At 36.3% G+C, this 26,818-nt stretch overlaps 1 protein-coding gene across 1 annotated transcript in view; it reads right to left on the bottom strand.

Moving 5' to 3' along the window:
* The window catches only part of CBL (Cbl proto-oncogene), a 79,829-nt gene that overhangs the window by 26,950 nt on the left and 26,061 nt on the right, over positions 1-26,818 (bottom strand). Inside the window, exon 3 of the mRNA XM_065881323.1 lies at positions 962-1,108. Within this exon, the coding sequence (XP_065737395.1) occupies positions 962-1,108 (147 nt within the window). The remainder of the gene's footprint in view (positions 1-961; positions 1,109-26,818) is intronic.

Here is a 26,818-nt window from a genome sequence, read left to right on the forward strand (position 1 = left end):
CTATATTTCAATTAAAAAGAAAGAAAGAAAGCATTTAAAGAGAGATTTACATTAGGATCTGTATATTCAACTGAAAAATTTTATTGTTTTCTACCTTTTCAGTTCTTTGAACCAAAATTTCAGAGGATATCCAAGAACATTTATATTAATACTTAGAAACATAAACTTGTCTCATAAATCTGTCTATATAATGTAAGACTTCTGAACATCAAAAAGACAATATAACAAAGTGGAAAGACAAGCCGTAGACTAGGAGAAAATATCTCTAATGTAAGTGACTAACAAAGAGTTAGTATCTTACAATAGGAAAAAGACAAACAACTCAATAGGAAAATGGACAAGTCAGGAATAGGAATAGGAAGGTCAGAATAAGAATCTTGATTGGTGACAAATGTGAAAAGGTGCTCAAGCTCCCTTGTCATTTAGGAATATAAAGCAAAATATGATACCAATTCATATCATCAGTGTTAGTCAAATTGCAGAGCTACTGGAACATGTGTACACTACTTATAGGAATATAAACTGGTACAACCACTGTGGAAAGCAATTAGGCAATATTTGGCAAAGCAGAAGATGTGAAACCCCCTGACTCAGCAATCCCACTTCTAGGTATGTAACTATTGAGAAACTCTTGCATATGAAGACAAATACAATTTTGCTTTCTGCAGCACTGTTTTGCAATAGCAAATAGTTTGAAATGTAAATGTCCATTAACAGCATAATGGATGAGTAAAGAAAGAGAAGAGCATTCAATCAAAGAGTGTGGATTTCAACGGAACTGCAAAGGTTTATTTCTTTTAAAAAAAAATAATCAGAGCAAAAAAAGGTTGGGAAGTAGGTACACACATATTACTTTTCTGTTTCCCATGTTTTAAATATTCCATCAATAAAAAAACTAAACAAAAACCCAAAACACAAGCTTCAGTTCTTCATAGTTCAAATTCATTATTTTGAGTCTTACTTTTCCCCAAAAGCTTTCCTCCAAAATTCTGCAGCATCTGCTTTAGTAATCCGAAATGTGTCTCCTTGAAAGAGTCCACTTGGAAAGATTCCTTTTAGCTCTGCCAGCATGTGGCTGAAGATCAGGGACAGTTTGGTTAGGTTTCGCCTACAAATGATCAGAAGTGCAATGATTAAATGAATACATAAAATTATTTTTATTTTAAATGTGCTGAATTCACTACACCAGGTGTGTAATTTATAATGCAAGAAAGACTGCTGCATTCACTAGGTCTACTCCTTTCCCTCTGTTCAATGTTTTGTGGTTAATAAGAAAAATTTAACAGGAATCTATTTTAAGACTTTTAATCTTAAATTAATCAGATCTAATAACTGAGCATAAACTTACATGAACAAACTTACTTTTTTAGGATGACAGGTAAAGAGGACTCAACAAATATGTGTAAGAAGTTGTACACTGCTATAACCATTCACTCACAAAAGAAATGTTAGGAAAGCAAAATATATTATTTCCTGCTTTGCATGAACTAATCTGGATGTTTAAATTACCATAACTCATCTAAATTAAAAATAAAGGCTTCCCTGGTGGCGCAGTGGTTAAGAATCCACCTGCCAATGCAGGGGGACATGGGTTCGAGCCCTGGTCTGGGAAGATCCCACATGCCACAGAGCAACTAAGCCCGTGTGCCACAACGAAGAGTAGCCCCTGCTCACCCCAACTAGAGAAAGCCCGCGCGCACAGCAATGAAGACCCAACACAGCCAAAGATAAAATTAATTAATTTTTTAAAAAGTCAATTTTTGTCATACAAGGGGACTATGAAATTTCAAGTCAATTCATGATCAATTTTATTGCCTAAAAATTCTCTTTAATACAGATAGATTTTCCTCTTTTAATGCTATACTGGAGGGTCACCACTAGTCCCATCTTTGTCTTTACTGGATAAAATGCTGCACTAAGTCTCTATAGCCCCAACTTTTCTGCAAAACACTGCTGAAATCTTTCTAATCAGCTTTTCAACAAATCAGCTTCAGTTTTTTGATATTTGTCTTCCTGCACTTGTATCAAGTTATATTCTTTCTAGTTTCCTATTTCTGAAAGCACCTACAAAAGTGATAAAATTAATATTCTTTGAAGACAGTCTAAAATAATTCATATGCTAAATAGCTCAAGTAAGATAAAAAATACAAGCACTTATCCAATCCCTAAACTCCATTAACTGTTTTCCTCCTGGTACTTTGAGAGCCTTCAATTATTGCTGGTTAGGACTTTTACTATTTTACCAAAGAGGAAACAAAAATAGAAACTATCGAGAATATATCACAGATAACATGATAGAAAATCTGCAAAGTACAATTTAGTCCCAATGACTTCCCAAAGACTTCTGCAGGACACCAGACTGCACTCAATATTTATATAACATTTTGCCAAATGTTAATCCTTAAAGATAAGCAGGAGAGAGTCCATTATTCCCTTAGGATATGCTAAGCTGTTAAGAACCTACTATGTGTAAAGAGCTATGCTAAACAGTATAGCAGAAAAACGTGTATCAGAGAAAATACTGGGTGGGCCAAAAAGTACCTTCGGTTTTTTAAGTAAAAATAAAAGACACATTTTTCATTTTCACCAAGAACTTTATTGAACAACGTATTCACCCTTTTGTTCCACTACCTTCTGCCATTTTTCAGGCAACTTCATAGTTCCATCTTCCCAAAACTTTTTATCTTTTTGAGCAAAGAACTGTTCTAGGTGCCTTTTACAGTCTTTCAGGGAATTGAAATTTTTCCATTAAGAGAATCTCGTAAAGACCGAAATAAATGGAAATCCGAAGGTTCAATGTCTGGTGAATACGGTGGATGAATCAGAACTTCCCAGCGAAGCTGTAACAGTTTTTGCCTGGTCATCAAAGAAACATGCAGTCTTGCCTTATCCTGATGGAAGATTATGTGCTTTCTGTTGACTAATTCTGGACGCTTTTTGTTGAGTGCCGCTTTCAGTTGGTCTAATTGGGAGCAGTACTCGTTGGAATTAATCGTTTGGTTTTCCAGAAGGAGCTCATAATAGAGGACTCCCTTCCAATCCCACCATATACACATCACCTTCTTTGGATGAAGACCGGCCTTTGGTGTGGTTGGTGGAGGTTCATTTCACTTGCCCCACAATCTCTTCCATTCCACACTATTGTAGAGTATCCACTTTTCATCGCCCGTCACAATTTGTTTTAAAAATGGAATGTTTCATTATGTTTCAGTAGAGAATCGCATGCGGAAATATGGTCAAGAAGGTTTTTTTCGCTTAACTTATTTGGAACCCAAACATAACCAAGCTGGTGCAAATGATATTCAACGCTTGATTTGGATATTTTGAGCATGTCGGCTCTCTCCAGTGTGGTATAATGTTGATTGTTCTCAATTAATGTCTCGATTTGATCGCTCTCAACTTCAACTGGTCTACCTGACCGTAGAGCATCATCCAGCGAGAAATCTCCAGCATGAAACTTCACAAACCACTTTTGACATGTTCGATCAGTCACAGCACCTTCTCCACACACTGCACAAATCTTTTGTGCATTTCAGTTGCGTTTTTACCTTTCTTGAAATAATAAAGCATAATATGCTGAAAATGTTGCTTTTTTCTTCCATCTTCAATATTAAAATGACTACACAAAAATTCACCAATTCTGATAAGTCTTTTTTTAAATGCACACTGATATGACAGCAGTCACATACAATCTAACAAAATTGTTTTGAATGAAGTTAAAGACAATCAAGTGCTACTAGAGCCGTCTTATGGAAAAAACTGAACGAACCTTTTGGCCCACACAATACATATATCATACTCCCAAGGTTACAACAGAACTCTTTCTGCAAGAAACTGGTTTGAATCTTACTTCTTCCTGAAAATGTCTTTCCTTAGTCACTCCAATGTCATCCTTTCTTGGTTCTCCTACTTGCTTTTGTTCTTCCTTTGGCTATTCTTTCTATTCTCCTAACATAACTATTTCCCAAGAATTTGCTCTCCATCATTTTCCTTTCTTTCCCTCTTGACTCTTCCTTTGCAATCTCAAGGCTTCAAAAACTGCTTTGCAAAAGATTCCCAAATCTTAGGCCTTAGTAATCTCAAGGCTTCAAAAACTGCTTTGCAAAAGATTCCCAAATCTTAGGCCTTAGTAGCTTTCCAACTGCCTACTGCATTTCTCCATTCAAACGCTAGCACCACAAAGCAACACATTCAAAATTAAACTAACCTTCCTTGGGGATTGGGGTGGGGGTGGGGCGGTAATAACAGATTTTGGGAATTTGGGATTAACAGATACACACTACTACATACAAAATAGATAAACAACAAGGACCTACTGTATAGCACAGGGAACTATATTCAATATCTTGTAATAACCTATAATAGAAAAGAATATGAAAAAGAATATATATACACAACTGAATCACTTTGCTATACACCTGAAACACAGTAAATCAACTATACTTCAATTAAAAAAAAAGAAAAACAAATTTGTTAACTGGAATTAAATAAATCTTTACACTTCTAAAAAATAAATAAACTAACCTTCTTTCTCAAAGCTGCTCTTTCTTCATGTTCTCTATTTTCCATATTTAATGACAACACCATCTTACTTCCCACAAGTTCAGAACCTTCGAGTCAATCATCTTAGCTGCCTCCATTTTCTTTATTCTCCATATCTGACTTGTCAATTTGCCAATCATTTGTTGTCAATCCTACCTTTGAATTTGTATTATTATTCTAATATGCACTCCTTGCTACCTGCGCCTACCTACTCCGTAATTCAAACTTCCATCTTCAGTCTATTCCTATGCACGTTCAATCATACCACATATAACTGCCTTTCAAGGAGGGGGGAAAAAATTTCTACAGTACCAGTGGGACAAAATCCAAACTCAACTTTGATTTTTAGACTTTCCACTAACCTGGGTCTAACCTACCTTTATAACTAATTTCACTAGTATATTCTACTCAAACTGAACATTTTACCTCTTCTTATACATACTACCCTTATTCACTTTTGCACCTCTGAACCACTGGTTATTTGTTCCTTAGTCTGCAAAAGACCCAGCTTAACTGTCATTTCCTAAGAAGCCAACCAGAAGTAATAAACCTCTAAAATACCCCCAGTATTTTCACTGAAGTTCTCTTATGTCATCTGAACCCATCTTGTACTACAGTTATTTGTGTACATGAGGGATGAATTCATTTCTGATATATATTTATAACCCTTTGGCATCTGGCATAATTTCTAACCTTTATTATACCTTTAGAAAACATCTGACTGCATACTGTGTGCTAGGCACTAGGGATGGATACAACAATGCAACAAAACAAAATTCCTGGTTTTATAGCATTCACATTCCCATGGTAGAGTATCAGGTAGTAGGAGAAAAAGGCTTTGAAGAAAAACAAAGGAGGGTATGAGAAGAGAGGCATGTTAAGATTGCCGTTTTAGAGGGAGTGGTCTTAGGAACCTCTCTTATTGTTGATTTTTAAGCCAATTCTGAAGAGAAGGTAGGAAGCGAGTCTTTGGATGACTGGGCCATGTCAGCATCTTTGACTCTTTAATTTTCCCCTGAGAATCTACCAGGTATCCAGTACTATGCTAGATCAGAGATAAAATATACATACCAAAATATAATGGACAAAAAGTTTTAATTTGTGAAGTAAGCCACAAAAAGGTGAAAGTTACTGACCGCAAAGATGTAATGTCACCAGGTGCCTAAGAGCAATTTGAAGTGCTGACTGCAATAGTTACTGAAAATCAATTTAAGACACTTTCATACTCAAGGATGCATCCCCCAAAAAGCCAGCTTACATTTCTTAAAACCACCAGAGATGTGCAGTGCGAGCATCACACTTCTTAAAACGAAAAAGAAGAATCTACAAAGGCCCACGGGTCCGGGTATTTTGTAAGTGGTCCAAGTTTAAATTCTGTTTCAATAACATTTTAAGGCCTTAGGCTTATGGCTCAGTGTCTACAGTGTATAGGGCAGAATTTAATCAGCAAAACCTGTCTCAACGTGTAAACTTAGAACAATGAGGCATGATAGATATTTGGGCTTATTACAAGTAAGCGATACATTTCAAAATTCTGTCAGCAGGTACTTCAATTCATACAATATGTTCTAACATTTCTCCAAATATCCACAAAGACACACAATTGTTCTATTTTTTATAAATGCCCTGAAGACAAAACTTTTCTTTCTCTGAGTAGCAGCAAGTAGGATCAACACAAGCTTTTCTTTAACTCAGTATCTGAAGAAGGTCATTTTCACTACCTTTCACGCTAACCATTTACATCTAAGTAACTGCAAATTCTACTCTATAGCTCCCATCTTTCCCTTCTCTTGTCCTCTCACGACTTCCCCATAATCAAATGCTGATTCAGTATGCAGTGTCAATTTTTAAAAAGGTTCAAGACTGGTGTGAGTTATTTTCCCCCTACCTCAGGTCCTACTCTAAAAGCCAATGTACCTTTGTACCTCAGGCCTAAAGTAATGGTATACATTTTCTTGTGCATAATTTCAGCCAGTAAGGGACTAAGATTTATATGTCACTAATATTTAAGTATATAAAAATTAAATGCACAATTATAGCTTCTGTTTCAGCTTCAAAAGTAGAAAGATAAATACAACCTGACAGAAACCACAATCACCATTTCTATAGAGCAAGCAAGACAGTGTGGGAAAGTAGCCTTTATATGAATATGAGATAAACAGAAAACTCCTCAAATGATGCCAACCAATGCATTTTCTATTACACAAAATACTGAAAAACAAGCTGCCTTGTAACTCTTGGCCACAAAGTACCTTGCAGAGAAAGAGGAAATGGAAAAAAGAACATAGTATGGGGAGATATATTAACCCTCTATATTAAAATGTATTTATTAATGTTTAAGACAAGTACAGAGAGTAGTACCTCTTTTTTGTTTTAATGAGAATGTTCCATCGCTTAGAAGTACAATAAAAGTTTCAAGAAGAAAAAGACTGTTGAGAAATGAATATTAAGAGACTGAGATCTTCTTGGACTTCCCTGGTGGCGCAGTGGTTAAGAATCCGCCTGCCAATGCAGGGGACACGGGTTCAAGCCCTGGTCCGGGAAGATCCCACATGCAGTGGAGCAACTAAGCCTGTGCGCCACAACTACGCCCGTGCGCCACAATTACTGAGCTTGTGCTCTACAGCCCGCAAGCCACAACTACTGAGCCCACGTGCCACAACTACTGAAGCCTGCACGCCTTACAGCCCGTGCTTGTCAACAAGAGAAGCCACCGCAATGAGAAGCCTGCACACCCCATGAAGAGCAGCCTCTGATCGCCACAAGTAGAGAAAGCCTGCGTGCAGCAACGAAGACCAACGCAGCCAAAAATAAATAAATAAATAAATTTATTTATTTAAAAAAAGAGAGAGAGGTTGAGATCTTCTAGATCTTCTAGAAAAATATTAAATGATGACTTACAAAACAATCAGTCCAATGTATTCATAAAGATATTCTCACTTATGGTTACTTTTTCTGAAACTCCATTTTGACAGTCAGAGATAAATTCTATAACTGACAAGCATGCTCTGTTTATTCTTTCTACAAAGGAGTACCTGAAAATATATATAATAATAGTCAAGACGACTAGAAATCTAAAATGGATTTCCTGGTCTAGCATTAATTTATTGTGTCCTGTGACGTTATTTAATCTCTCTGGGCCTCCATTGATTCCAATGTAATATAAGGAAGCTGGAACCAATTACTCTTAAAGATATCTTTCCATTTATAAAAATGTATAAATTTATGCTATATCACTGATTTGAAACTGGAAAAGAAACCTTAACTTCAGCAGTTTATTTTCATAATATTGAAGAAGACATGAGAGAAAGAAAGCTAGCACTTTATCCTTATGTGACAGGCTAGAAATTATGTCAAGAAATAATAATTTTTAAAAGTATATTTTATTTCTGCCTGCAAAGAATTTAAATAAACTTATATCTTATGGAATTTAAATGAACAGTTAATTGTATGAACCATATATGGGGATAAATTAAAATACTGTTATCTACTCGTAACACTAGGGATCTGGCTAAATTCCAGAATCTGTAGTGAATTATTTTACTCAAAGAATTTTATCATTTCTGAAGAAATAACATGGAAACATCAAAAATCATCTCAGCTATATGAAAATACTATCACATGTGAAAATGGTTCAAACACTCAGAAGTCTTTTTGATTTTTAAAAAGACAAAGTGGAGCTTTCCTTTTGAAAACAATAATTTAGTTAATATGTATATAATTATTATAAAATTCTTCCAATTTCTGTTTGACGTTTATAATAAAAAAAATTTATAATAAAACATTGGGGGAAAACCCCAATAATCTATTTTAATAATATCTGTAGACCCAATGATCCTGTACTTCCCAGCAGGTAAATTTCAGAATGATTAACACAATACAGTGATTGACAGACAAACTGCACAACATTATACAAGGCCATTTTGGAGCTGTAAAATATTTCCCAAATGAGGTCCCAATATAACTCACTCTTTGCCATTCAGCCATGGTGTGGGCTGTAAAACCTACATAAATGATGATAAATAATTATACTGCTCAATAGTGAAGTGATCAATGTTTTTAAGTATTTCACTTACTGGTACTATTTCAGTGATAACTGTGCTGCTTTTTCTATTCATTAAACTCCAAAACCTTATATGCAAACACTAGTGTCATCCAAAGAATGCTGAGTGAGAACATACTGAGATGACATTTATAACTCAATAGCAGCATCCTCTGCTCACAGTAATCAGCTTTAAAAATAGATACAACGGAACTTCTTTCAAAAAAGCTTCACAGGAAGTCAATGAAGTACTGTTTAACTCTTATCTGCTTAAGCTGCTAAAAAAAAAAAGAGGGGTGTCGAGGCAAAAAGCATCACCTATTCAAAAAAATTCTAAGCCAATATATCTAAAAATATCAATGGCCTTTTTCACTAAACATATTAAGTATATTTGATAATATACTAATGGTCCTGCTTCTGAGACCCCCAAGTTACATGGTAACAGATTACAACATCATCATTCAGAGCATTTTGAGCTGTTCCATAGAATTTTAAACCTGAAGAAACACTAATCTAATTCACCAGATAAAAGGGAAGGCAGCAGCCCACATGAGAATCTCCAACATGCCCCTCGTACTTCTGTCAGATTAATCTTAAAACACAGACTCAATCTCCTTAATCCTTCTACACCAAAATCCTCAATGACTTCCCAATAACCACCAAAAAAGTTCAAGTTGCTCTGCTTGTAAGTCAAAGCACTCACAATATGGTCCTGATTCACCTTTCTAGACAGATACTACTCAATATTTCCCAAAACATTCTATACTTTCCAGGCCCCAGGCCTTCAGTGATGGTGTTACATCAGTAATATACGTCCTCTCCTTCTCTAATAGTTAACATTAAGAGCTTACTGTGTATCAGATACTTTGTTAAGCTACGTGTATACCTCATTTAATTCTCATAATAATGCTTTGAAATAGAAATTACTAATCCTATTTTACAAGGAGAAACAAAGACTTAGTGACATCAAATAATCTGCTCAAGGTCACAGAGCAAATAAGTGGCAGAGCAGGTCTGTGATTCAAGAGCCCAGGCTTGCTGGTATGATATGTATTTCCTTTCCAATGACTATGGTTACCTAAGTCCTGCCCATTCAAAATTCATTTTAAATGCTATCTTCTTGGTGTGGGGGAGGGGGTGGGCAGGTGGGGAAGGATTCCCAGTCTTCATTCAATGTCTACTTTCAAACTCAGACACCCCACACCCACACCCCTACAGCATCTTGCTCACACTCTGTACTGGCTTCATCATGTTCTACTTTGTATCAGTTGTCCTATTCCCCAGCTGGATGACAACTCCTTAAGGGCAGGGGCAGTGAAGGTACCTTACACACTCTATGCCCTGCAGTGGCGAGCACACTGCCTTGCACTTAAGAGACATTCAATACATGTACAGACTTGAAAAATATTACTTATTTTTTAAATAAACTTTTTATTTTGGAATCTTAGAGTTACAGAAAAGTTGCAAAGATAGTACAAAGCATTCCCATATACCCCTCATTCAGCTCTGGTTTCCCTTAATATATTACTGTCGTACATTTGCCAAAACTAAGAAACCAACATCAGTACAGTGCTATTAATTAAACCCTAGACTTTATTCAGGTTTCACCAGTTTTTTCCATTAATGTCCTTAACTATCCTGGGATCCAATCTAGGATACTACATTACATTTATTCGTCACATCTCCTTAGTCTCCCCTGGTCTGTAATAGCTTCTTAGTCTTTCCTGTTTTTCATGACCTTAATAGTTTTGAGGAGTACTGGGGTTAGGTATTTTGTAGAACGTGTCTCAATATGTAAAGCCGATGTTTTTCTCATGCTCTGACTGGGGTTATGAGTTTATGGACACAATATCACAGAAGTGAAGTGCCTATCTCAACACATCATATTGGAGGGTACATGAAGTCCACATGACATCACTAGTGATGTTAACCTTGACCACCTGGTTAAGGCAGTAAGTATTTGCCATGCTTCTCCATTGTAGTCACTACTGGAAAAGATTTATTTTTTCACAGATATATTCCTTCTTTCCTAACTCATGTAAAACAGATCACTTACACCCAAGTCAGTATTTTTTTTTTTTTTTTTTTTTGCGGTATGCGGGCCTCTCACCGTTGTGGCCTTTCCTGTCACGGAGCACAGGCTCCAGACGCGCGGGCTCAGTGGCCATGGCTCACGGGCCCAGCCGCTCCGCGACATGTAGGATCTCCGCGGACCGGGGCACGAACCCGTGTCCCCTGCATTGGCAGGCGGGCTCTCAACCACTGCGCCACCAGGGAAGCCCAAGTCAGTATTTTTAAATGATTAATGTGATACACTCTCATTAAAGCACACACCATAGAGACATAATATTTATTAGTTAATACCTTTGGTTTTACTGTGGTTGGAAAAAAACAAAAATAGCTTAAAACTCATTGTGAACATTCAGCAAATGTTCACTAAGTTACATTAACTTATGGTACTATCATCATTATTTCCTAAAGAGTTCAAGAATATAATCAGACTTCTCTATATTTCAAAACAACCTTTGAATTTACTCAACCCAAGTTCTGAAAGACAGCTATGTAAGTTACATACACTGGAGCATCTGTCTGCAACTAAAAGCATATTAACCCTGAGAACTGATTACTATTTCTCTATACCAGTTCCTTAAAGAGCATACAAGCACATCAGTAACATAATACAGAAATCTCCAAAACTTCTCATACCCTCCCCCCAACAAATGACAAAAACCACCAAGCACTTTTCAGAAGTTTTATCCTGTGAACTTAAAAAATAAACTTAAAAGTATATAGATACATAGACAGACAAAGAAAATTATATACCGAGCAAGAGACAGCTCTAATACAATCTAATCAAGTATATAGAAAGTATATCTAATTATCATTAATTATTTAACTCCTGAGTATATGACATATCAGACATCCATTTCCATTTAAATATACTGTTTCTCTGAACAGACACAGAGTAGCTACTAAACTTTGTTATTCTCAAAACTTGGGAAAGATAATGAAATTTTCTATATTTATCTGCATCTCCTCTGTTTGGAGGCATCAACACCAGAAAAATCTTCATCACTGCCATTTTCTTCAATATATTTTCCATGAAAAATAATCCTCCTCAAGTTCAAGATTCTATGTCTCTGTAAAACTCTGGTATTAGCATTTTACTTATTTAGTTAGTATTTAATTAGCAGTATTTTTATCAAATTCAACATACTTTCATTAAAAAGCTATAAATAAAGACAACGTCAGGTAACACAGGAAAGAAGGTGTTCCTGGCCCTGACTAGTTATCAAAGCAGACTCACATTTAGGCAGACTCTGGTGAGTGCAAGAGTGAAGTATCAATAAAAACAAAGAGTCATAAGAGCATGGGTAGGAGAAGCACTAATTAAAACTAGTATAATTCAGGAGGCTTCTTGGATTTAAAGAATAGATGGGATTTCAACAGACAATACGGAAGGGAAAGGGATTCTAAGCCAAGGGAATGACCAAAGCAAAGGCTCGGTAGAAGAAAGTTCAGGGACTCGAAAATAAACGGACATGGCTAGAATGTATAATCATGGTAGCATAGGATAAAACTGAATAACATAGGCAGGACTCAAAACGTAGAGATTTAACTACCGGGGTGAGAGATATTACAAACGCAGCAGGAAGTCATTAAGGGTTTGGAGTGACATCGAATCTGTTTCGAGGCCATAAATGACAGCAAGCAGTATGAAAGATGAAACAGTGAGGACACGACAAAAGCAGCAAGCTCAATCAGGATGGTACTGCAGTAGAAAGGTAATGGGAGCCTAAACACGGGCAGTACAATATTAGACAGATTTGAGAGATACTGCAGAAGTAAAACCAAGAAGGTGAGATGACTGAGTAGGAGAGCGGAGATGATGAACCTGAAACTGAGTCTGAGCAGCTGAGAGTAGGGTCTTAAAAATATATATATATTAATAAAGCTAATACATTTAAAGGGCTTACTATGTGTCAGGCATTTTATATTTTTTATTATTTAATTTTCATTCACAATCCTCTAAGATTGATTCTATTATCCTCACTTTATAGATTAACAAACCTTAGCTGAAAGAAATTAATCCAAGACTCAATCTCAGTAACTCACACCGGTCACCACTACATAATATTAACTGAGGGAACTCAGAAGAGGAAGTTGGTTTGCTAATGAAGAGGATACATTCAATGTTCAGACATGTCGAGTGTGAGATGTCTGAAAGATAATGCATGTCTAGCAGGCAGCTTGGGAAAGAGGAGCAAGTAGGGAAACAAATTTGTGAAATCATGTATAAGACTGTTGACACTGTTGGGAATGACCTGTCTGCTAATTCCCTCACACAGGATAATCAAAATGAAATAGAATTTTTACCAAATCAACATGTTGCACACCTTAACCTTAAATAATGCTGTAAGCCAATTATATCTCAATAAAATTTTAAAAATTAAAAAGAGGGACTTCCCTGGCGGTCCAGTGGTTAAGATTCCACTCTCCCAATGCAGGGGGTGCAGGTTCGATCCCTGGTCAGGGAACTAAGATCCCGCATGCCACGCTGTGTGGCCAAGAAAAAAGAAAATTAAAAAGAAACTGAAGTACAGCTTTGAAAAGATTTGGAATTTCTCCCTTTGGGAGTAGGGGGGTAGGTAGTATGATGGAGTCAGAAAAGGACAGGAGTGGCAGGCTTCTCTTATTTAAAACAAAAACAAAACCATGTGAAGAATATTTGGAAACACTGGGCAATCAATGTTCTAAGTGTGCTATATTCACCTTTATAAGAATATCGTGCTAAATTTTTTAGTTGTTCTCACATGAGGCAGAATTCATGCCACTCTTTGAGACCCAATCTTTGTTTCTCCGTATCTTCTATGCAGATGAAACGCACTGAGTTGATGAAAACGCATTGAGTTTCTTAACACTTCTTCAAAGATTCTCAAATGTTAGGGCTTCTAACACCTATTCAGCAGTATTTATCATATTTCCAGCAGGAAAACTTATATGGAACTTAAGTATTAGAGGCACTGTGCAAAAGTAAACAACATTTACTGTGTTTACTAAACTCAGTAAAGTAGAACTCGTGATAAAATTTCAATTATTGTCAAAGGAGCAGAGGTATATTCATGAATGGGGGAAAATAAAGCGTAAGAATATATAAAAAATGGGGCTTCCCTGGTGGCGCATTGGATGAGAGTCTGCCTGCCGATGCAGGAGACACGGGTTCGTGCCCCGGTCCAGGAAGATCCCACATGCTGCGGAGCGGCTGGGCCTGTGAGCCATGGCCGTTGAGCCTGCGGGTCCGGAGCCTGTGCTCCGCAACAGGAGAGGCCACAACATTGAGAGGCACATATACCGCAAAAAAAAAAAAAAGAATATATAAAAAATGGAGAAAAATCATAAATGTATCTTGACTTGAATACAAGAAATTTAAAAGCTTCATAAGAGTTCCAAATTAAACCTCTCATGACGAATTTGTAAAAATCTTCAGAATGCACAAACTTTAAATCTAACAAAATTAGAGACATAACTAAAAATATAAATGGTAATTTAATAACAGAATACAATGAACTCTATTCCAGTAATTTTCACTAATTTATTTCATAAACATTGAATGCTTACTATATGGCAAGCACCATACTTAAACTTATTTAGGGGAAATGGACTATTCCAAACCCTGAGTAAACCAAAAACCATTAAATAGAGCAGGTATCAAAATCCATTCCCTACTCTCACACATAGACACAGTCATATACACATGTGAGTACAAGCACGCGTATTAGACCATGATGGTATTATGGAAGAATTTTTGCTATACGTTCCCCATAACAGCTAACTCTTATTTCTACAAGCTGTTCAAAAATACAGAAAGAGAACTCATTCATTTTGATTACTTCCATAATCAAAGACCATGAGAAAAAAACTATATGCTAATTTCACTTACCAGAATAGATGGAAAAATCCTAAACGATTATTAAATAGAATCCAGTGAAGCATTATATATCACCCTAGGTATCTGCCCCAAAGAAATTAAAATATATGCCCACACAAAGATTTGGACATGAATGTTCCTATTAGCTGTATTTATAATAGCCCGAAACTGGACACAACTAAAATGTACATCCAACAGGTGAACAGATAAACAAATTGTGGTAAACGCATAGAATAAAACTACTTAGCAAACAGAGGAATAAGCTATTCATATGCAATATATATATATGATTAATTCATAGAGACAATGACTTTATTTCCACTATAGTTCAGTTGCCGCCTTAGTCCAAACCACCATCATCCTACCTGGATTACTGCATTTGACTCCTGACTGGTCAGTCATCTTGTTCTTTCTGGATTGCTTGGCAACGAGCTAACTAGGACCAGGGGCTCCTCCTAACATCTTCCCAAGGGACCTCTGCAGTCTCTAGTTACCAGACAGCTGGTTCTTAGCAACTCCTGTAAAGAGGTGGCACCCAAGACTCACACTTTTTACCTCACTTATCACATTGACCCCCATAAAAAGAGAGAGTGCAGGGGTATATTGGGGTAGGTTGAGTCCCTTTCCTGGAGTCCAGTCTCATGATACAGCCAACTGTGCTCAACTCAAACACTCCTCTCCACAGGACACCAAGAGAATATGGCGTCTCTATACAGGATCATCCTTCCACCTATGAATTCAAGCTTGATGTTCACCTGGAATGTACTGAGAGCAAGATCTCAAAAATACTTGCTGAATGAATACTTGCATAAAGAAAACTTCAGTAGCCTGTGAACCATGACATTTCTTTTTTAAAAATTATGATAAAATATACATGACATAAAATTTATTACTTCAACTATTTTGAAGTGTATACATTTTTCTTAACAATTTGCTCCCTCCCATGATTTTTCAATAAGTGTATATCTCTAATTTTTTTTAAAAAAATCAAATACTTTGGTCCTGCTTTTTGTGAACCAGGCATTATTCTAGGTGCTTTCTAAACATTAACTTATTCATTATAATACAACAATCCTACGAAAGCACTTTTAATGAGATATCTACGGCAAAGAGAAGTAACTTGTCTAAGGTCATATACTGAGATAGTAAATGGCAGAGGAGTCCATCTGGCTGACCCAGCTCACACACTTAGCATCTAACACGACTGCTTTAACCTCACGGCGCCATACTACATGTTTACTGACCTGTGTGTGTGCCACTAAGTGAAAGTCACACTGAGAAACTGTGCAATTAGGCAGTACCTTAATCACTCACCTATTCTATAAAACCTTAATCCAGTGATAAAAAATAAAATAGATAATATTCGGTCACATACAGGCCTAAAGAGCCCTTCACAAAAGTTCATGTCAAGAGAACTTAGCTCAAGCTCGCTGTTAACAGCAATAATGATGAAAGATTTCCTTTCTTAAGTGGCTTTTTAATCATGCTCTTTGAAGTTAGAACAGAAGAATAGAAGAAAAGGGATCACTATAATCTGGTTCAACATTACAGGGAAAATAAACCATTCAACTAATTATTTTAAATGTAAATAATATAAGAAAAATACCGTAAGAATAAGAATGAAACAAGTTAAGAAATATTAACTCTGAATACTTAAATCATTTAGATATATTTTATTAGACACTAAGCAGGATGAGTGTTTTGCATGTAAAGGAGTGGGGGGAGGGTTTAAACAAAGAGGAAAGAAAAATGTTAACGAATGTTTTTTATTCCATTTCTTTAACAAATTTAATACAAAGGATTTAAGCTTTCCGAAGATAATATATATTTCAGGTTCAATACACAGTAAGTAAAAAAAAATACATTGCCAGGATTCAAGTTCATAATGCTTCTAACATTTTCACACTACTAGGTACCTCTAGCAAGCATTTGCTGCTTTGTATACTACAGCCAGGCAAAAAAAAAATTCTTGTAGCCAGCTTTTGAGCTTGTTCTTTAAGATGTTCTAATTTAAATGCAGTTGTAGACTTCACAAGTATTATGGTTTTAGAGCAAGTCTTGGTTGGCACTATTAGAGCAACGTGATTAGAAAAGGCTTTTGCACATTCTACTTGACATTCACTGCCTACTTCTCTATACTGCTCTGGTTTTATAAAAGTCATCACTGATGCTTCGAGGGGAGGCAAGGGAGGGTACCTTCACATTCTCTCTCTCTCTTTATCTGCATAATCAAGCCTATGCTCTATTAGAAATATTATGAGTGAAATTCTCTTGCTATGTGAATACCTAATGCTGTAGTAAGTCACAGTATTGGTAGTTTTTGTGTTCAAATGACATGCCTATTAAAATGTTTTAACTTCCCCAAGTTTATGTAGTTTACCATTTCATATACTACTTGAAATATGGCCTCCATGGGATCATTTCTGCAATGTGAAATGAAATACACAATCATCATTCCTTTACATTCAAACAAAGAAAACCAAAGTAATTGGTAATAAACATGTGGTAGATTAGCTTAAAAAAAAAAAAAAAAAAAAGGGCCCTGGCACTTACTAGCTGTATGTACTTGGGTAACATATTCTAACTTTCCGAGCCTCGGTTTCCATATTTATAAAGTGTAAAATACATAAAGGCAAAGGCCATGTTCGTTTTGTTCAACATAAAAGAGAGAGTACCCAATTAACATGTGTGGCGAGGTAGGGAGCGAGTAAAGACTAGACCACATTTGAACTTTTCAGGCATATAGCAAGCACGTAATATTAATGGCATCTGAATCTGCAAAAATCCCAAATTAAATTTTAGACCGAGACTCCTGCTTTCAGCCAAGAGGGAACTGCAGGGACTGGATTTACCCTCCTTGAAAGAACTGAAAAATTGGACAAAACATACGAAATAATGGTTTCCAGAGAGTAGACATCATGCAGCAGAGGACTGTGATCCCTAAGAGAGGGGAAACAAATGGAAGTGAACTCTATGACTGACTGAACTTACTGCCTGGAGTTTCCAGGCCTCAGAACTGGGAGGGGGAACTCAGGCACAGCCTGATAGTCTCTTGAGTTGAGGAGACAGAATTGTGAGTCTGGGGAAACCATGTCAGTTGGAGTCCTCAGTACAGAATACAAGAGAGGAGAGAGCTGCATAGAGAGAGGAAGCTTAGGAGATCTACAGCTGAGCACTGATGAACAAAGGGAAAGAACCACCTGAAAGGAGTACAGCAAACACTCCCCAGTTCTCATAAAGGAGAAGGAGGGGGGTGGAAATCTGTAGATGGGTAGAGCACGGGTAGAATCTAGCATGTGGCTAGATTACAAGCTATTCATATATCCAGAGAAAACTCTAATCTGAAAAGACACATGCACCCTAATGTTCACAGCAGCACTATTCGCAATAGCCAAGACATGGAAGCAACCAAAATGTCCATCAACAGATGTATGGATAAAGATGTGTGGTGTGTGTGTGTGCGTCTGCATACACATATATATACACACATAATGGAATATTACTCAGCCATAAAAAAGAATGAAATAATGCCATTTGCAGCAACATGATGGACCTAGAGATTATCATACTAAATGAAGTAAGACAGAGAAAGACAAATACCATATGATATCACTTATATGTAGAATCTAAAAAAATGATACAAATGAACTTATTTACAAAACAGAAATAGACTCACAGACATACAAAAAAAACTCATGGCTACCAAAGGGGATAAGGGGCGGGGGGAGATAAATTAGAAGTTTGGGATTAACATATATACACTGTTATATATAAAATAAACAAGGACCTGCTGTATAGCACAGGGAACTGTATTCAATATCTATAATGGAAAAGAATCTGATAAAGAATATATATACATACATACATATATAGAGAGAATTACTGTTGTACACCTGAAAATAACATGATATTGTATTACAAAATTAATTATACTTCAATTTAAAAAAGGTTAATTAAAAAAAACAAAAGCTATTCTGGCCTTGCCTAACAAAGTTTAAAAGGATCAAACTATTCAGCTGTATCCCAGAACACAGCTCAAGAATATTTATAAGAATACAAAGTATCCAGCACCTACCACAGTAAAATTAACAATGTCTAGCATCCAATCAAAAATTAGCAAACACACAATGAAGCAAGAAAATATGACTTAGTGAGGATAAAAACAAATCAGTAGAATTAAATCCATGAGTGACACAGATGACAGAATTGACAGGCAAGGATATCAAAAGTTATTATAACTATATTCTATTTATACAAAAAGGTAGAGGAACTCTTGTACATGTTAAGACATGGAAAACATAAAAAAGATCTAAATCCAACTTCTAGAGATGAAAACTAAAATGGAAGGGACTCGCAGCAGATTAACTACTGCAGAAGAAAGGATTAACTGACTCAAAAACACAGTGATAGAAACTCCCCAAAATAAAACACTGGAAAAAAAGTGAGCAGAGCACCAGTGGCCTGTGGGACAATATCAAGTGGCCAAATATATATATAAATGGAGTCCCCTGAAGGAGAGTAGAAGGAAGGGAACAAAAGAATTTTTTTCTGAAGAAATTATAAGATAAAAATTTTCCAAAACTATAAATTTTAGATTAAAATAGTACAAAGAGCAAATTATGACATTGTCATATCTCTTTCCCAAGTCCAAGGAAGACATTTCTATTCCACCCAGGAAACTTTATCCACTGAACCCCTCAAGACAACAATCTAAGCAGCTACAACCTATCCACAGGACCAGCAATTATTAAAATCTATTTACCAGCCTTGATATTCTGCTCCCTCGAAATGTACAATGGTTCAAACATAAAAAGGGGTAAGATTAGCCTGCCTTGCGCCAGAATTATAAAGCAGTATTGGAACAGTATAACAAGTCTACCCTTTAAGAGATTAGAAGGAACAGTACCAAAATGACAGCAGCATTAATCACTTTCAAAAATGGCTATAGCATTTTTGAAATGTGGACATCAATATAGCAGTTCTTAAAGTGTGTTATGCAATCCCTAGGAGTCCTTGAGACACTTTCAGAGGGTCTGCAATGTTAAAATTATTTCCATAATAATATTAGGACACTACATGATTCATCTTTTCCACTGTGTTGATACTTGCATTAAAGGCACAAAGTTGGGTTGAGTCTGCTGGTGCCTTAGCTGAATCAAGGCAGGAGCACTGAACTGTACATGTAGGCATTGTACTCTTCACCATGACTTGCAGTAAAAACAAAAACAAAATGCCAGTTGCACTTCAGAATGTCCTTGATGAAGCAGGAAACACCATTAATTTTGTTAAATTTTGAATATTGAGGACACTTTAAAAAACACTGTGTGTGACAAAATAAGAAGTATGTGAAAAGCACTCCTGTTGTAATAACAGTTGTCCTCAGGAAACGCATTTGTACAATGTCTTTTTTGTTGTTTTTAAAAAAATTTTTTTATTGGAGCATAGTTGATTTACATGCGCAATGTTTAAATAGTGGAAGTAGTCACTCTTTTGGTGGAATACCTTTTTTTGTAAACCACTTACACCATTTTTTAGTGTACAATTCAGCAGCATTAAGTACATCCACACGTTGTATAATCATCACATCTATCCATGTCCAGAATTTTTTATCATTCCAAACAGAAATGTTAGCAGTAACTACCTAGTCTCTCTCAACCCAGCCTCCTGGTAACCTCATTTCTAACTTTCTGTCTCTATGAATTTGCCTAGATACCTCATATAAGTATAATCATACAATATTTGTCTCTTTGTGTCTGATTTATTTCACTTAGCACAATGCTTTTAAGGTTCAGCCATGTTGTAACATGTATCAGAACTTCATTTCTTTTTATAGCTGGATAATATTCCATTGTATGTATACATCACATATTGCTTGTCCATTCATCTACTGAGGGACACCTGGGTTGTTCCTACCTTTTGGCTATCATAAAATGCTGCTATGAACACGGGTGTACAAATATCTGTTCAAGTCCCTACTTTTGATTCTTTGGGGGTAAATACCTAGAAGAATCGCTGGATCATATGGTAATCCCAGTTTCAACTTTTTGAGGAACCACTAAACTTTTTAAACAGTGGTTGCACTATTTTACATCTCCACTAGCAAAGGATGAGGGTTCCAATGTCTCTTTGCCAACTTTTGTCAGTTTCCCTTTTTTCATAAGACATTCTAATGGGTGTGAAGTGGTATCTCTTTGATTTGCATTTCCCTAATGACATTGAGCTTCGTTTCATGCACTTACTAGCCAACTGTATAACTTCTTGGGAGAAGTGTCTATTCAAATTTTCTGCTTGCTTTTGAATTGGGTTTGTATGTGTGTGTGTTTTTCTGTTGAGTTGTTAGAGTTCTTTACATACTCTGGATTTAAATCCCTTACCAAATATATGTTTTGCAAAAATTTTTTCCCAATTTGTGGGTTGTCTTTTCACTCTCTTGTTAGTGTCCTTTGATGGATAAAGTTTTAAATTTTGATGAAGTTCAACTGATCAATTTTTTCTTTTATTGTCTAAGCTTTTGGTGTCATAACTCAAGAAATCATTGCCCAATCCAAGATCATGAAGATTTTCTAAGAGTTTTTATTTAGCTCTTAAATTTAGGTCTTTGATCACTTAAACTTAATTTTTGTATATAAGGTAAAAGTCCAACTTCATCCTTTTGATTGTGGTTATCCAGTTTTCCCAGCACAATTTGTTGAAAAGACTTGGCATCCCTGTTGAAAATTAATTGACCATACGTGTGAAGGTGTATTTCTGGGCTATTTTATTCCATTGGTCTATATGTCTGTCCTTATGCCAGTACCACACCATCTTGATTACTGTAGCTTTGTAGTAAAGCTTTGAAATCAGGAAGTGTGAGTCTTCCAATTCTGTCGTTTTGCTAAATTGTTTTGTTTTTTTTGAGGTCCCTTGAGATTTTTTTGGGGGGGCTGCATTGGGTCTTTGTTGCTGCGTGCAGCCTTTCTCTAGTTGCGGCAAGTGGGGGCTACTCTTCGTTGCAGTGCATGGGCTTCTCATTGCGGTGGCTTCTCTTGTTGTGGAGCACAGGCTCTAGGCGCGTGGGCTTCAGTAGTTGCGGCACGTGGGCTTAGTTGCTCCATAGCATGTGGGATATTCCTGGACCAGGGATTGAACCCATGTCCCCTGCATTGGCAGGCAGATTCTTAACCATTGTGCTATCAGGGAAGTCCTACTGAGATTCTTAATGAATTTTAAGATTAGCCTGTCAATTTCTACCAAAAGGGCAGCTAGAATTCTAATAGGAATTGCACTGGACCTATAGATCAATGTGGAGAGTACTGCCATCTTAACAATACTAAATCTTCCCAATCTATGACATGGAATATCTTTCCATTTATTTGGTTCTTTTTTAACTTCTTTCAGCAGCATTTTATTGTTTTCAGTGTACAGGTCTTTAGCCTCTTTGGTTAAATTTATTCCTAAATATTTTATTCTCTTTGATGCTATTATAAATGGAATTCTTTTCTTAATTTCATTTTTGGATTGTTTACTGCTAGTGTGTGGAAAGAATACAATTGAGTTTTGTAAAGTTTTGCATTTGATCTTGTATCCTGCAACTTTGCAGAACTCAACTATTGGTTCTAGTAGTGGTGGTTTTTTTAGTGGATTCCTTAGGATTTTCTACAAACAAGATCATGTCATATACAAATAGAGACAGTTTTACTTCTTCCTTTTCCTTGTGGGTGCTTTTTACTTCTTTTTCTTGCCTAATCGCTTTGGCTAGAACCTCATATGTTGAATAGAACCTATGTTGAATAGAAGTGGTGAGAGCAGACACCCTTGTCTTATTTCTGATGTTAGGTGGAAAGCTTTCAGTCTTTCACCATTGAGTATAATGTTAGCTGTGGGATTTTCATACATGGCATGGAACACCATTTCTACTTAAAAGAATGACTAATAGACAAAGTATGGTTACTCAGACTCGAATATTTGGCAGACAGTTTCTCCAAAATAAACAAAGTGACCTGTCACCTCAAGGAAAACAACTGATAGTTCTTGTTGTCAATGATAAAACTCAAGCTTTTAAGCAAAAATTAGAATTAAAAAAAAAAGCCTATCCTCCACTATGAGCTTAACAGTTTCCAAATAAAACTTTTCTAATGATATTTAATTAATGAATGTGATTGTAGAATGATGTGTCAACACTTGAAAATCTACATAACCTAGTGAACCAATATTTTCCAAGTGACCAAGGTATGATGCTACAAAATCGTGCATGGGTAAAAGATTCATTCCAGATGCAAGACAGACCAATGAATGTTAATGTAACAAGGTATAAAATGTTCACTGAGGCAGTTTAAGAGATTTGCAAAAATGTAAAACTACTTATTTTTTTTAATATTTTCCAGGGAGTTCCCTAGTGGCCTAGTGGTTAGGATTCCAGGCTTTCATTGCCGTGGCCCAGGTTCAACCCCTCCTCGGGCAGCTAAGATCCTGCAAGCCGTGCGGCGTGGCCAAAAGGAAAAAAAAAAAGAATTGAAAAAAATTTTTTTCCATTAAAATGTCTTCACGTTTAAAAAAATGTTTTTATGTCAACATGTAATGGGCTTGTTACTGTTATTATTAAATGTTAATAGTTATTTTAAATATTTTTCAATTTCTCGGTTTTAATATTGAATATAGTAAATATTGATAGATATAACCCACATACATGAAAGTTCTTTGAGGTCCTCAGTGATTTACAGAGTGTAAAGGGGTCCTGAAACCAAAAAGCTTGAGGAGAAAACTGTATTAATTAACAAAAGCTCTACACAGCAAAGTAGATATTTGGTTTAAAGCAAACAAACAGTACTTTAGGCACTCATTCAGCCAACACCTACATTAGAATTTCTTAAGATCTTATTATCACATATTAACAAACCATAGTAACTTATGATTGACTGGTCTGCAAGCACTGCCATATTAGAGTTGTACAGGATGGTTTTGAGAACTAAATGTGACTTCTTCACCGTCATGAAACTTCACCTTCTCCATTTTAGCCCAGTTTTCTAGCCTCTTAAGCTGGGAACTTAGGACTTTGTCTGACTAGGTTCACTGAACTCAACTGAATCTACCAATCATGTTACTACAAGAAATGGGAAGTTTTCCAGGATTGTCCTTGTGAATCCAAGCTGTCACCTAAGAGGTATCACATCTTTTTCTTTGTTTAAAAAATAATTTCGTTGATTATATATTAATTATAGAAAATTTAGAAAATACATAAACAGAAAGAAAATTTAAATTACCTCTAATTCCAGTACCTAGAAATAAGTACTGTTGATATTTTGGTATCATTCCTTCCAGGTTTTTTCTATATTTCTTACTTTTTACAAAAATGAGATCTTATTAGTTATACATACAATTCTGTGGTCTCTTTTCTTCTCCTTTATAGAAATATTATAGTCATCATGCTGTACATTATATCCCCAGGACTTACTCATCTTATAACTGGAAATTTGTACCTTTTGACACCTTCACCTATTTAATACATTGTTTGCCTATCATTAATCTTCATAGACAAAAAATTTTTAGTGTCTACATTGTACACAATATCTTCTCTTGTTTATGTAATTCATCTTACGTTGGACATTTAGGTTGTTTCTAGGTTTTGCCTTTCATATACAGCATCTAAATGAATGGCTTTGTAATTGTATTTTAACCCAAATCCCTTTTCTGTTCTTTCTGATAAACTTCTAAAAGTGGAACTATTGAGCAAAATTCTAAATCTTTCTATATAAATCACCCTCCAGACAGAAAGGCTAAACCAGTTTCATTCTACCACAACCAGGTATGAGAGTACTCACATTCCTATACCCTCCTTTTAAACACTAATTATAAGTAGATTTTTCCTTTTGCTGTGTTTGATTTTTCCCTTTTTTTTTGCCAATCTTTCAGGTCAAAAGAAAATTATTTTATGACTAACAAATTGGACTGTTCTTTACTATTCATATTTGGTCTTTTATGCTTCTTCTTTCATGGATTATTTATTTCCTTTGCTAATTTTCTATTTAGACAGAATTTGGAGGGGGGGAAGGGAGGATACTTATTTATTTTTCTTTCCTTTTTTTTAAATTGAAGTGTAGTTGATTTACAAAGTTGTGTTAATTTCTGCTGTACAGCAAAGAGATTCAGTTATACATATACATACATTCTTTTTAATATTCTTTTCCATTATGGTTTATCACAGGATATTGAATATAGTTCCCTGTGTTATACAGTAGGACCTTGTTGTTTATCCATTCTACATATACTAGTTTGCATCTGCTAACCTCAAACTCCCACTCCATCCTTCCTCCACTCCCCTTCCCTTTGGCAACCACAGGTATGTTCTTTAAGTCTGTGAGTCTGTTTCTGTTTTGTAAATAAGTTCATTTGTATCATTTTTTTTTAGATTCTGCATATCAGTGATATCATATGATATTTGTCTTTCTCTTACTTACTTCACTTAGTATGATAATCTCTAGGTCCATCCACGTTGCTGCAAATGGCATTATTTCATTCTTTTTTTATGGCTGAGTACTGTTCAATTGTACATATATACACACACACACACACCACATCTTCTTTATCCATTCATCTGTCAGTGGACATTTAGGTTGTTTCCATGTCTTGGCTTTTGTGAATAGTGCTGCTATGAACATAGGAGTGCATGTATCTTTTTGAATTACAGTTTTGTCCAGATATATGCCCAGAAGTCGGATTGCTATTATCATATGGCACCTCTATTTTTAGTTTTTTGAGGAACCTCCATACTGTTTTCCATAGTGGCTGCACCAACTTACATTTCCACCAACAGTACAGGAGGAAAAAAAAACAGTACAGGAGGGTTCCCCTTTTAGAGAGAATTTTTTGTTTTTGTTTTATTATTCCTTGCCTACTACTTTAATCTATTCTCTCCTTTCTTCCTTTGTTGTGCCTCCTTTTAAATCTGCTTTGCTGACTTCTCTCCCCCGCCAGATGATTTTTGCCTACTCTCATGGCTTTAAATACTATTCTTGAACATCACCAAATTTCTATCTCTATTCCAGACCTCTCCTTCTGAAGTCCAAACTCTAATATAGCCAACCAATTGCCTGCTTGACATATCACCTTAGATGGCTCATGAGAATATCTCAAACTTAAAGTTGTCCAAAATGGAACTCTTAATTCCCCCTCTCTCAATGTACTTCTCCCCACATTTGTACTCTGAATTCCCCATTTTAGTAACTGCCGCCACCAACTGACAGAGTTAATGACCACAAACCTACATCCTTGATTCTCCCCTGTCATCTTTTCTCACCCTTCTCTTGTCCAATCCACCAGCAATTCTTATTGAGTCTAGCTCCAGTCCACCTCTTATTGGTCCATTTTTCTTCCTTTCAACTTTTTTATCCTTAGTCTATCCTATCTCATCTCTTACCTGGTATACAGCAGTAACCTTTTAACCTATCTCTCTACTTCCATCATTTCTACTTCCACAAGCCTAATCCATTTCCCACACAACAGCCAATACTATCACTGTAGAAGAAAACTCAGATCATGACTTTCCCCTGTTTTATACCTTTCCATGGCTTCCCATTACACCATCTACACACTGGCTCAAACCAGAAACCTATCCAATCCATTAGCAAATCATGTTATGCTAGCTTTAAAACACAGCAAGTTCTGTCCATTTCTTTCCATCTCTACTACCACCACTTTGTTTCAAGCCATCATCATCTCTCTCCTGAACCAAAAAGACAGGAGCTTGGTGCTGTCGCTTTCCCAGTTGTAAGAAAGGCATTCCTGGGCTTCCCTGGTGGCGCAGTGGTTGGGAGTCCGCCTGCCAAGGCAGGGGACACGGGCTCGTGCCCGGATCCGGGAAGATCCCACATGCCGCGGAGCGGCTGGGCCCGTGAGCCATGGCCGCTGAGCCTGCGCGTCCGGAGCCTGTGCTCCGCGACGGGAGGCCACAGCTGTGAGAGGCCTGCGTACCGGAAATAAAAAAAAAATAGAAAGGCATTCCTAATGTAAGTGGGAATCTTTTCTCACCAAGCCCAAACTCCTCAACAAAAAGTTCTAAGCCACCATTATCTACCAAAAGGATCTGGCACACTTGTTGAAACCTATTTTCAGGGTGCTAGGGAAAAACTATATCAGTACAAATACTGCTGTTAGCTTGTGAATCACCACTCTTCCACTGGAGGATAATCTGGAAACCAAAAGAATACTAGTTCAGTGGTTACAGCTTGGAAACTAATGGAAAATGAGAGAACATAAGGTTATAAGCATCATGAGAGCTGTTTACTGCTCCATCACTGTTCTTAGAGCAGTGCCTACCACAGAGAAAATAC

This window comes from Phocoena phocoena, chromosome 8 (genome assembly GCF_963924675.1).
Source record: "Phocoena phocoena chromosome 8, mPhoPho1.1, whole genome shotgun sequence".
In the NCBI taxonomy this organism is placed as follows: Eukaryota; Metazoa; Chordata; class Mammalia; order Artiodactyla; family Phocoenidae; genus Phocoena; species Phocoena phocoena.